This window comes from Cervus canadensis, chromosome 30 (genome assembly GCF_019320065.1).
Source record: "Cervus canadensis isolate Bull #8, Minnesota chromosome 30, ASM1932006v1, whole genome shotgun sequence".
Lineage (NCBI taxonomy): Eukaryota > Metazoa > Chordata > Mammalia > Artiodactyla > Cervidae > Cervus > Cervus canadensis.
The window spans coordinates 2,793,155-2,807,019 of record NC_057415.1 but is presented as its reverse complement, the minus strand read 5'-3'; the positions used below and the strand labels follow the sequence as shown (position 1 = coordinate 2,807,019).

Genomic DNA, 13,865 nt, shown 5'->3' with positions numbered 1-13,865 from the left:
ATGTATGGGTCATACCCTTTCCCCTAGCAATCCCAGTCTCATTCATATACCATTTTGTCTTTCGCTGTTGTTGACTCGCTCAGTCACGTACGACTCTTTTGTGACCCCATTGACTGTAGCCCCCCAGGCTTCTTTGTCCACAGGATTCTCCAGGCAAGAATACTGGAGTGGATTGCCATTTCCTGCTTCAGGGGATCTTCCTGACCCAGCGATTAAACCCGTGTCTTCTGCATTAGCAGGCAGATTCTTTACCACTGAGCCACTAGAGAAAGCCATAGAGTGACTACTAATAAAACCTGGGACCATAAATGGATTTATACAAGGGTGCTCCTCACAACAGTGTTCATTATAGAAAGAAACTGGAGTCAACCAAGTCGTCCACCATTGAGAACAGAGAACTAAAATGTCACAGATGTATACTACGGAATACAACGGAACAGAGAGAAACCCAGACAGACCTTTAAAACATAATGATACGTGAAAACCAAAATCAACAGAAGCTTGTTAGAATACAGAGATTCCCAGGGTCTACCCCAGACATAAAAAAGTCAGAAATTCTGGGGTGGGGTCTAGCAATTTGTTTTTTAATAACCCCTCCATGTAATTATGATGCCTGCTAGAGTTCGAGAATGACTGAACAGCACCATATCATTTATGCAAAACTAAAAAATATTTTTTCCTCAAAAACATTATATACTAAAAAGTTAATATAATTAGTATATGTATTCTGAGGTATATACCAAATACCACACAAACGTGTACACTTTGGGGAGGGAGTAAGGAAAATAGAGGTCACAGATTAAAAAAAAAAAACCAGTAGAGGGACTTTTTAGGAAAAACTAGCAATAAATGTGCCATGACCTGAAGGGCTGAATTCAACCAAGATTGCCTGCCTCCTAAAAGGAAAGACATCAAAATTCTGAATCAAGACACTTCTCTGAAGTCCTCTTCTAGTTCACCAGCATCTTCTGCCTACGCTCCTGAATGAGACTCCTAACGAGTCTCCCTGAACCCGTTCTTGGGCTCCTAGAGTCAGTCTCCCACATAACAGCTAGAGGAACTGTCTTAAAACATAAATGGAAGTTATATCACTGCCACGCTTAAAAAACAAAAAACATATCAACAAAAAAAGCTCTAGAGGATTTTCATTGAGTTCAGAATAAAACCCAAACTCTACCATGGTTTGCAAAGCCTGACATCATGTAACCCCTGCCTCTCTCTCTGATGCACCATCCACATTGTCCCCTTACTCATTTTGTCAAACCACGTTGACCTTGCTTCTGTTCCTGAGCTGTCTTAGGCTCGTTCCTTCCTCAGAGCTCTACACAGCCTCTGCCTGGAAGGTACTCACCCCACCTCCATCTACGCATGGCTCATTCTCTCCGGTCATTCACGTGTTCTATTCAAATGTTACCTCTTCAAATAGAACTTAGCTGACCTCCAACTAAATTGAAAGTGAAAGTGTTAGTTGCTCAGTCGTGTCCAACTCTTTGGGACCCCCTGGACTGTAGCCTCCAGGCTCCTCTGTCCATGGGATTCTCCAGGCAAGAATACGGGAGTGGGGAGCCATTCCTTTCTCCAGGAGAACTTCCTGACCCAGGGATCGAACATGGGTCTCCTGCATTGCAGGCGGATTCTTTACCATCAGAGCTACCAGGGAAGCCCCAGATGAGCTACTCCTGTCCCCTTTAGTCCTTTACCCTGACTTGACTTTCATGGACACTAAACAAATATAAAGATGCTGTCTCTCTTACTAGAAAACACAACAAACGACTTGGTTATGCTTGTTTATCTTCACATCTCCAGAAAGATAACAATGTCTCCCAACTCAGGTACTACTAACAGGCACAATTCTTTGCTGCAGGGTGCTTTGCAAGCCTGTGTGCTAAGTTGCTCAGTCATGTCTGATTCTTTGCGACCCCATGACTGTAGCTCGCCAAGAAGAACTGCATGTGACAAACTATTCATTCATTCATGTCATTGTACATAATTATGAGTATATGTGTAGTATAATTTCGCAGAAAGTGAAACTGTTAGATCAAAATATGTGTATGTTCTAAGAAAGACAATGCAAAAGAAACATGAAAAAAAAAAGAAAACACATAGACACATACAAATATAATTAGATGGCTTTTCCCTTTTGGGGGCTGACTTCCATTTGCAACATACCAACTTTCATGATATTCCAAGGGAAAATGAGATTAAATTCATATATAAATGTAGAATGCACTTTCTCTTTTCTATACTTACCTTTCCAAGAACATGATATATCTTTTGATTTATTTGGTCTTTATTTCTGCCTCCTGAAATGACCAACTAACCTTTCTGAAGTAATGCGCTATAAAAAGCACAGTGCACATCCACTCTACAATGTGATTTGGTTGATATACTTCTCAGCCTCTAATTTCAAGTTTTACTCCCTCGTACTATACATCAGGAGACAATCTTATGATTATTTAGTCCACAACAAAGAAAGGTCATGATCATCAGAAGGTCTCTTTACACACTACTGGGTGAAAGAGGATCCCATGTTCACTTAGACTAATCAACCAGCGACAGGGAATGGATTGCCATGACTGGTTCAAACCAACCAGAAAATTCATCCCCTTGGGCTGGGATAAGGGCCTTCCCTCCCCAACATTAAAAGTTCTCCCTGAACCCCCAAGCCCATTTATTTGGAAAAAAAACAAGGATTTTGCTAGTAAGGAATAAGAAGAGAAAAAGGAGACAATAAGCAGTACCTGCTACAAACTGAATTATCCAAAGAGAAATGGTGAAATAAATTGTGGTATTTATGCCACTCATCACACTTTTAGAGAAATTTTAATGACAGAGAAAAGTGTTCTCAACACAAAGTTGAAGAGGGGGAAAAGATTACAAGAGAGAATACACAAAACAATCTCAACTTTCTTTGAAAATTGTACATACATGTAAAAGGAGAAAAAAGAATGCAAGGAAATATAACAAAATGGTAACAGTAATTATTTCATTTATAAATGTTTTTATTAGATTCTGCATTTCCCAACTTTTCTACCCCCAAAAATGACTATTTATAACAAAAAATTGTAAACGGGGCTCCGTTATCTTATTTTCCTCTGTTTGACAAACATAACATTCATGTTTATCAAGCACATTGATAAAAAATTATTGTTCAATTACATACTTATATCATGTTGGACTAAGCTGTAGCTTACAGAAACCTATAACCTTATTGGTTTATAAGTGACTTCCAATTAACACCAGATATCTCCTACAGTTTAGTTTTAAAACTGATGTGATACAGCGCTGTCACTTTAAAGTTTTGATTAATTTATCTCTTAAACTATTCTAGAAAAACACTTTAAGGTAGCCAAACATCAAGTAACAAGATAAAGCCAAATACAACCTATGATTTATTAACATCCATTCAACCAACAAATACCATGTGCCCACTATGTGTCGAAACCTAACAGAGAGATTTCCCTGGTAACCCGGCAGTCAAGACTGTGCTCCCGATGTAGGGAGCAGCCTGGAGGTGAGGCACCTAGGATCTGGGACACTGGCAAGACAACACTGAGGCTTTCTGACTCATGAATTTAGACTGTCTATCTAACTGAAGGGTAAGATCCATTTCTCCTGTTTCTTGTGTTTTTGGCAGCGTTGGAACCACAGCTGCTTCTCTGGTTGAGAACCAGGTGACATGGTTGACTTGTATTTAGGCGACATGCTGCATGAACAATAAACCTCATCTCAAGTCTCATCTCAAGCTTATTCTGGTGACATAATAATTCAATTACCTGTACTATTTCAAAAGTTACTTTTCTTTGCCGAGCATGTGCAGCTGAATCAATAGACATTAAATACGAATGTTCTAAGTCCTTCCATCAGCTTTTTAAAAAATACTTATCTGGTTGCGCCAGGTCTTAGTTGCAGCATGCAAGATTTTCAGTCTTTGTTGCGGTGTGCAGGATCTCTAGATGTGGTATGTGGGATCTAGTTCCCTGACCAGGGATATGAACCTGGGCCCCCTGCACCGGGAGCCTAGAATCTTAACCAATGGACCACCAGAAAAGTCCCTCTGTTAGGTTTTAAAATAGTTTTATTTTTTATACGTAAAAGCTTATATTAATACTTTGTTTTAAATCTAACCATTTTTCTGTCATCATACAGTTTTCAAAATATGTAAATTGTGAGTTTTCATTAACTTCATTAACTGTAATTATTTTTCCTTCAATGAACATGTCCTTACTACGTGCAATAGTATCAGAAATTATTCCTACAATAAGTTAAATGCCTGATTATTTAGCATTGGCAGTTAATCTATGCATTCAGTGTAGCCTAACAGCTTATGGTTTTACAATTAAGGTGAGCTAATCCAAACCCCATTTAGGGTGAAAAGCAATTTAAGTTATTTATACATATCCTGTACACTACCTCCAAAGAGGAAAGATTGGTAAACACTTAACTTATTTGCAAAGCTGGGTTAATACAGCCTTCAACATGTCAGATTTTTACTAGTAAATAAAAGAAATAGTTTTTTAATATCAATTTCTATCACTTTAATTAATGAAAGTAACAACGTTTATAAATTCTGCCAGTGTTCATTTTAATTTCTTATACTGAAGAAAGAAAAGAAAATATTTTTAAGAATACAATATGATAGTTCCAATATATCCAGTTTAATATTTACCTCTATACTGAAATAACCTCTGTCCACATAGTCACCCAGAAAGAGGTAGCGTGTATTACTAGGCGACCCTCCAACTTCAAACAACTTCATCAGGTCAAAGAACTGTCCATGAATGTCACCACATACTAGGAGGGAAAAAAGACATAGGGTGAGACGAAAAATTATGTTTTAGAAGAGAAAGAGCATTACACTATTAAGACCACAGTTTAACTTTTAACTTAAATCACTCTAGTTTTTGACTGGACTGCTTAATAATTGCAGGTAATCTATCAATCTGAAGCAGTCCTACTGGAAATATTAGACATTTTAAATTATATTTCTTCAATGAAAAACAAACATATCAAACAATCGTAAGACTGCTCACAATTCCTAGAATAATTATTACACATTTTAGTTGATGATGAATTGTAATCATTCCTCAAACTAGCTCAAATCTGTAATCATTCCTCAAACTAGCTCAAATCTAAGTACCACCATGCAGATCCTTCTCATACCCGTGATTGGAGCGTCTACTTCTATCATAGTCTTCTCTTGTCTCAGTATGGCAGCCCCATCATTGATTATTTTTAAGGCTACTTCCTCTTCCAGTCGCCCTTCCTTCACCAAATGGTTTTTCAAAACATCAATTTTAGGTTTCCCATTCTCAAATACTTCCTTCAAAGTAAGCCGCTGGGTCGGAGGAAAGGGGACAGCTAGAAAGAAAAGAAAAGAAAAAATTGTAAACAGCTGAAGTTATAGAAAACAACCATAAACACATCACTTTTACATAACAAATTAAGTCTAAAACATCACCATGATTTAACACCCACAGCACCAGAACTACATGGGGAAAAAAAACTAAAGAGATTTATAGATGATCGATTCTAATTTTTTAGAAGGCCACAAAGTCAAAGTCATTTAAAAGATCTAGGTGTGTATAAATTATGCCTTACATAATAACATGAAACACTTGATTCAGTAAATAAGCTAACAGACAATGAATATATTTCTTCTATGAAAAAGTATTCAAAAAGAAACTATAGTTTAAAAAATGAAGGAAAAGAAACCACAACACTACTAAAAATGCATTTATTTCCTTCAAAGAATAGACATAATGAAACCATGTCTTGGAAGTTTAACTTCAGTTCCTGTTTAGGGGAATCAAAAATGTATGATTTTATTATTAATAAATGTATGATTATATTATTAATAATACATACACAAGTGTATGTATGTATTATGAAAAGATGAAAGTGAAAGTCGCTCAGTTGTGTCTGACTCTTTCCGACCCCATGGACTATACAGTCCATGGAATTCTCTAGGCCAGGATACTGGAATGGGTAGCCTTTCCCATCTCCAGGGGACCTTCCCAGCCCAGGAACTGAACTCAGGTCTCCTGCATTACAGGCAGATTCTTTTATCAGGGAGCCACAAGAGAAGCCCTATTAAAAGGCAGTCACTTAAAATATTACTGATAATAAGGACACAACTAACAGAATGGAGCTCTTTCAGAAAATAACTTCCTATAGTAACAGAGCACAAACTTGAGAAAAATAGATATGGGAGGCCTAGTTTTGTTTTCTAATCTGGAGATGCTAACAACTAACTTCAGTTTACACTATATATAAAGATTATATACAACATCACGGTAAGTTAGCAACTTGAACAGAAAAAAATTTTTCACATTTTAAAATTGGCTATCATCTCTTCTTTTACCTATCTTTAAAACAGTCTACTTTAGATTTCCTGTGACCTATAGCCATAAGTCTATAAACCATACATTTGAAAGGAGAGGTTCATGTTATTTCTTTTTAATTTTTGGTCACATGGGATCCAAGTTACCTGACCAGGGATCAAACCCGTGCCCCCTGAACTGGGAGCACGGAGTCCTAACCACTGGACTGCTGGGGAAGTCCCAACAGAGGGGTTCATTTTAATTTGTGCTTATTGGAGAAAAGGGAACCCTCTTACACTGTTGGTGGGAATGCAAACTAGTACAGCCATTATGGAGAACAGTGTGGAAATTCCTTAAAACACTGGAAATAGAACTGCCATATGACCCAGCAATCCCACTCCTGGGCATACACACCGAGGAAACCAGATCTGAAAGAGACACATGCACCCCAATGTTCATCGCAGCACTGTTTATAATAGCCAGGACATGGAAGCAACCTAGATGCCCATCAGCAGATGAATGGATAAGGAAGCTGTGGTACATATACACCATGGAATATTACTCAGCCGTTAAAAAGAATACATTTGAATCAGTTCTAATGAGATGGATGAAACTGGAGCCCATTATACAGAGTGAAGTAAGCCAGAAAGATAAACACTAATACAGTATACTAACGCATATATATGGAATTTAGAAAGATGGTAACGACAACCCTATATGCAAGACAGAAAAAGAGACACAGATGTACAGAACAGACTTCTGGACTCTGTGGGAGAATGGTGGGGTGGGATGATCTGAGAGAATAGCATTGAAACATATATATTATCAAGTGTGAAAAAATCACCAGTCCAGGTTGATGCATGAGACAAGTGCTCAGGGCTGGTGCACTGGGATGACCCAGAGGGATGGGATGGGGGGGAGGGGGGAGGGGGGTTCAGGATGGGGAACACATGTAAATCCATGGCTGATTCATGTCAATGTGTGGCAAAAACCACTACAATACTGTAAAGTAATTAGCCTCCAACTAATAAAAATAAATGAAAAAAAAAATTTGTGCTTATGTCTGATGATTCCACTTCTAGCTTTATGGAAGTGTTAAGAACCAACTTGAAATGTACAGGTGCTTACACAATTTTAAACTTGCTCTAGCCATACCATTTTGTATTATTCAAAAGTGAAGAAAGTCCCATGGTAAGTTTTGTAATACTCTTGGCTACAACTTGACTCATTTTGACTATTCAAAGCCTACTGAAAGAAATCATAGTAGCTATCCAACCGGCAAATATTACACTGAGATAGGGGACCACATGCTGCTGCTGCTGCTGCTGCCTGCCAAGTCAATTCAGTCGTGTCCGACTCTGTGCGACCCCATAGACGGCAGCCCACCAGGCTCCCCCGTCCCTGGGATTCTCCAGGAAAGAACACTGGAGTGGGTTGCCATTTCCTTCTCCAATGCATGAAGGTGAAAAGTGAAAGTGAAGTCGCTCAGCCGTGTCCAAATCTTAGCGACCCCATGGACCGCAGCCTACCAGGCTCCTCGGTCCATGGGATTTTCCAGGCAAGAGTACTGGAGTGGGTTGCCATTGCCTTCTCCGGAAGGGGACCACATACACCCCAGTTTACTCAAAACAGTCCTAGATTTCAGCCATTCTCCTAGTGTAACTGTTAACAGTATCCCCTTTCACTCTCAAAACCACCTCAATTTGGAGGACAAATTTAGTGTCAACTTGTGTAATTCATACAGTACACCAACATACTATCCTAATAGTATAATCTGCATCTATTATAAGAAAAATATTATGATGGGTCTTTTATTCACTCATCCAGTGAGTCTATAAAACAGGGTAAAGGTTAGTCCTGAACAAGTTTACTTACATTTTTACTAAAATAGCAATGGTACTATGGTTGTGTTAAAAAATAATAATAAGCCTTTTGTATTTTAGTGATTCTTACTGAAATATTTTCAGATGAAAGTAAATGCCATTTGGGATTTGCTTCAAAATTATGGGAGAAATAAGCAATAGTATAGAGCAGCAGCAGTCCTGGGAGGCACAGCGTGTGCCTTAAGTCCTCTTGGAGGAGGTTGCCATTAGACCCACTACACAGCCACCAAGCAGGTGACCCAAAAATAGGTTTTTACAGTAGTCATGTATGGATGTGAGAGTTGGACCATAAGAAAGCTGAGAGCTGAAGAATTGATGCTTTCAAACTGTGATGTTGGAGAAGACTCTTGAGAGTCCCTTGGACTGCAAGGAGATCAAACCAGTCAATCCCAAAGTAGATCAACCGTGAATATTCCTTGGAAGGACTGATGCTGAAGCTGAAGCTCCAATACTTTGGCCACCTGATGAGAAGAGCCAACTCATTGGAAAAGTCCCTGATACTGGGAAAGATTGAGGGCAGGAAGAGAAGGGGGCGACAGAGGATGAGATGGTTAGATAGCATCACCGACTCAGTGGATATGAATTTTGAACAAACTCCAGGAGACAGTGAAGGATGGGGGAGCCTGGTGTGCTGCAGTCCATGGGGTTGCAAAGCTTGTGCCCACAAAGCTCAGATAATTAGCGCCTGCATTCTCAGTCATCACATAGGCACAGTTTACTCATCTTCGTGTCCTTACTCCCAGCCCCTGTGTGGCCACAGGGATACAAGGAGTTCAGAATTTCTGAGTAGAAAGAAAGGAGATCTAGAGAAATGCTTCGTAAACTGTCTTGGGAACTGCCCCCACCCTAGCACCAACAGGTAGAAAACTAAACCTTGTAAAATGTGGTAAAAGTAAATTACTAGAAAAATAATCACAGGCACAGATGTTGTGCCGATGTCGAGCTGCTATCGAAGTTTTTAAATGGTCACCACTCTCTGTACTGACTTCACTTAGCACCAGTTGGTGGACAGACACTGGTTCACAGACCACACTTTCTAAATAAGACTGGTTTGGATAAATATGGATTTAGGGGAACAAGAATTAGACTAGAATGAAAACTTGAATATTATGCATATACATGTGTTCAAGCCCCAGTTTCAGTTTTAACAAGTTTTAAACAGTCTTTAGTGACATACAGAATTTCACTGATTAAAAAATACAATCTAAGCAACCTAGATGCCCATCAGAAGATGAATGGATAAGGAAGCTGTGGTACATATACACCATGGAATATTACTCAGCCATTAAAAAAATTCATTTGAATCAGTTCTAATGAGATGGATGAAACTGGAGCCCATTATACAGAGTGAAGTAAGCCAGAAAGATAAAGATCATTACAGCATACTAACACATATATATGGAATTTTAGAAAGATGGTAATGATAACCCTATATGCAAAACAGAAAAAGAGACACAGATGTACAGAACAGACTTCTGGACTCTGTGGGAGAAGGCGAGGGTGGGATGTTTCGAGAGAACAGCATGTATATTATCTATAGTGAAACAGATCACCAGCCCAGGTGGGATGCATGAGACAAGTGCTCGGGCCTGGTGCACTGGGAAGACCCAGAGGAATCGGGTGGAGAGGGAGGTTGGAGGGGGGATCGGGATGGGGAATACATGTAACTCCATGGCTGATTCATGTCGATGTATGACAAAACCCACTGCAATGTTGTAAAGTAATTAGCCTCCAACTAATAAAAATAAATGAAAAAATAAAAAAATTAAAAATACAATCTAAGCACTTGGATTCTGAAGTTTAAGCTTCTAACATCTTACCCATGCTTTAAACTATGAAGTATTTAAACTGTAACACTGAGGTTTAGTACTTGTATCCTTTCAAGTCATAAATAAACCATATGCCACCAAACACAGAAGTCTCCCTTCTTCATTTCTGTGGCTATGTGTCGCCTCTTTATTCCATTTCTAAAGCTATCATCCTCCCAAAACCAAGTCTTAGCACAATTTTTCAATTTTCAAAGAAAAGATACTCAAGTGTAATTACAAGGGTAGTAAGTAATTCCAGACATTTTATTTGTTCAAAAAATTATGCTAACCAAAGTAGGCATTTTAATTTTTTTTCTTAATATATATATACATATTTTATTGAAGTACAGTTGACTTACAATGTTTCAGGACCAAATTAGGCATTTTTAAATGAAAGAATCAAAATGTCAGTAGTGCCAGCACTCAAGTTATTGCCTTATTGGTTATTTCATATTGTCACTTGGGGCACTGGTTCCTTTATTTTTAACATAGGCTCATCATTTTAAAAGCTACAATCCTTATCAACAAGAAAGTAGGGTTAATAGAGGGATCAAAGGGTCTCAAAACGCAAGCACAGAGTTAAAAAAATTTTTGACTATGAATTGAAAGGTCATTTACCCAGAAATATGATAATTTAGGGGTTAACAAAGTACAGTACTTTTTTTTTTGGAGGAGAGGAGGTTCTTGTTATTCAAAGATGACTGGCACTAGAAAAGGCCACTTAGGCCTTCCCTGGTGGTACACTGGTTAGGAATCCACCTGCCAATGCAGGAAACAAGGTTCAATCCCTGGTTTGGGAGGATCCCACACGCCACGGAGCAACTAGGCCCATGCGCCACAATTACTGAGGCCACGCTCCAGAGCCCACGAATTACAGCTACACCTCCTGCACGCTCTGGGGCCTCTGAGCTACAACTCCGGCAGACTGTGCTCCACAACAAGACAAGACCCCACAGCGAGAAGCCCGAGCACCACGACGAGACAGCAGCTCTTGCTCACCACAACTAGACGAAGCCCACACAAAGCAACGAAGATCCAGCGCAACCAAAAATAAACAATTAAATAACTGCTTAAAAAAGAACAGGTCACTTAAAGTGTATCCACATTAAAAAAAATAGTCATAAAAAATAGTGGAGGGACATCATTCAGCTTTTTATCTTTAAAAATAAGGGACTTCCCTAGTGGTCCAGTAGCTAAGATTCTGTGCTCCCAATGCAGGAATCCTGGGTTCAATTCCTGGTCAGGGAACTAGATTCCCACATGCCAACTAAAGATCACGTGTGTCAAAACTTAAGACCCAGCACAGCCAAATAAATAAATAAATGAGAAAGTAAAAACTGTAGAAATGATTTTATTTCATAATTAAACTAGCTGCAACATGATTACAAAGGGAGTTGTTTGTACAAATACAACCAAGACTTTCAACATAAACCTTCTGAAAACTGATGAGCCCTCCAGACTCTTAAATTCAACAGTCTATTTAACATCTACTCAGATGTCTAAGAGGCATGTAAAATGTAACAGGTTATGGAAACAACCTGTGTGTCCACTGATGGATGAATGAAGATGTTATGGTACATATATACACAATGGAGTATTATTCACCCTTAAAAAATGAGCAAGTCCTATAATTTGCAACAATATGGATGGATTTGAGGGCATCATGCTAAGTGAAATATGTCAGGCAGACAAAGACAAAATCCTGTATGGTATCACTTACATATGGAATCTAAAAACAAAACAAAACTCCTAGAACAGGAGATCAGACTTACAGTTACCAAAGGAGAAGGGTAGGAGGAAGGAAAAATGGAGGAAAGGGGTAGCAAGATACAAATTTTCAGGGAAAAGATAAATAAGTACTAGGAATGTAATGTGCTATAATGATAATAGCTAACACTGCTGTATGATATACAACAAAGTTAACAGAGTAAATCCTAAGAGTTCTCATTGTTGTTATTGCTCAGCTGCTAAGTCGTGACAGACTCTTTGCGACCCCATGGACTGCAGAGGCAGGTTCCTCTGTCCTTCACTATCTCCCTGAGTTTGCTCAAACTCATGTCCATCGAGTCAGTGATGCCATCCAACCATCTCATCCTCTGTTGCCGCCTTCTCCTCCTGCCCTCAATCTTTCCTAGCATCAGGGTCTTTTCCAATGAGTCAGTGGCTCCTTATGTAAGATTATGTAACTCAAAGAATCAAACTTCCACTCATGTACACGTCTTCCATTTCAGTTCCTCCTCAATCCTAAAAAAAGCATTAATAGAAGGATTTTTTTTCACCCCACTGTTAAAACAGAATCATTGTTGACATGGTTGATGACCAAATCCAGATCACATTTCGGACACTTTGCAAGGAATATTACAAAACAAAGTATTTGTCTTTGCCTCATCTCTCTCCTCAAAAGTAGAAGCACAGTAAGTAACAAAACAAACTATTTTCATCACCAAGTAAATAGTGATTTTCTGTATTCTTTAATAATTCATACAGCGAGTGCCCAGTCTATTAATGTTTCAGCAAGAAAATACTGCACTGAGCCCTCATATCAGTCTGCACCTTCAGGAGGAACATTTTAACATTCTAGGCAGTCCCAGGTGATGCCAGTCGTGAAGAATCTGCCACTGCAGGAGATGTAAGAGACACAGTTCGATCCCTCGGTCAGCAAGATCCCCTGGTGTAGGAAATGGCAACCCATTCCAGTATTCTTGCCTGGAAAATGCCATGGACAGAGGAGCCTGGCAGGCTGCAGTCCATGGGGTCACAGAGGACGTGACTGACGGACTGAGCACAGTCAGCCTGAGAAATCAGGAGAAGAGGGGTGAGGAGGCACGTGGTGCTCTCTTTCACTCTCTAAGTCTGGAACATTCTTTAAAGACCTCTTTTCAAAGCACTTTCTTTTTCTGACCTGCTATTCCCCAGAGCAAGGCCAGGGTCATGGCATCTTTTCTCAAGAAGCAAGAGGGAAGTAGAGACAATGGAAACACTAACGTCCTTGGTCCATGGATGGTATTAAAATATAAGGTAGGGTGAAAACTCAGCTGTCAGGGACTCTGAGGGAGTGAGTCAATTTGAAAAGACAAAGGAATTCTCTCTCTTTTTCCCATAAAATAGTGATCATACATATATATATATATATATATACATATATATGTGTGTGTATATATGTACATATGCATGTAAAAATTTTAAAACAAAAAGCTTATTTATGAATTTAAAATTCACATAGAATTAACAAAGTCACTTTTAAAGGTTAAGATACAAAGAAACTCCTGGGTGATAAGTAATACACCAAATATCTTTTATTTAAAATTGTTAAGTGTTCCAGTATTAACTCTGTTTAAAAATAAATTCATATAATATGATCTAAATTGTGACTAAATAATGCATTAGGAAAGGCAGTGAAGAAATATACCCAAGTATTAGTGCTAGGTAACAAGATTCTAAATTATCTCATTCTTCCAGCTTGCCTATTTTTTTTTAACTTTCTCCAATTACCCTGTATCACTTCTATAATCAGAAATAGATCTATAAGAAGTTAGTATATAATTATTTTCTACACTACATGATCATACTGATACTCTTTTTAGTGAACAATAAAAATTGAAAGAATAGGATGAAAGTACGTGTTTGGACTACAAGTGGCTTTTTTACCCCTATCTGCTTTGCCCTACATTTTTCCAAGTTTTTATTAAAAAAACTTACTAAGAGAAAAATAGGAGATGCCAAAGGCATAAAAGGCAATCCTGTTGGCAATAACTTTCCCTATGCTAGTCAGTTTTATACATAAATAAGACTTCTCAAATCAGCAGAGCTGTACCCCAAACTGACTATTACCAGCGACATTCAAAAATTCG

General features: G+C 38.6%; 1 protein-coding gene across 4 annotated transcripts in view; it reads right to left on the bottom strand.

Moving 5' to 3' along the window:
* Positions 1-13,865, bottom strand: part of PPP3CC (protein phosphatase 3 catalytic subunit gamma) — an 81,318-nt gene that overhangs the window by 40,511 nt on the left and 26,942 nt on the right. For all 4 annotated transcript variants that reach the window (XM_043453090.1, XM_043453093.1, XM_043453091.1 and 1 more), the window contains exons 2-3: positions 5,164-5,361; positions 4,670-4,794 (exon numbers count right to left, since the gene is read on the bottom strand). In XM_043453090.1, the coding sequence (XP_043309025.1) occupies positions 4,670-4,794; positions 5,164-5,361 (323 nt within the window). The remainder of the gene's footprint in view (positions 1-4,669; positions 4,795-5,163; positions 5,362-13,865) is intronic.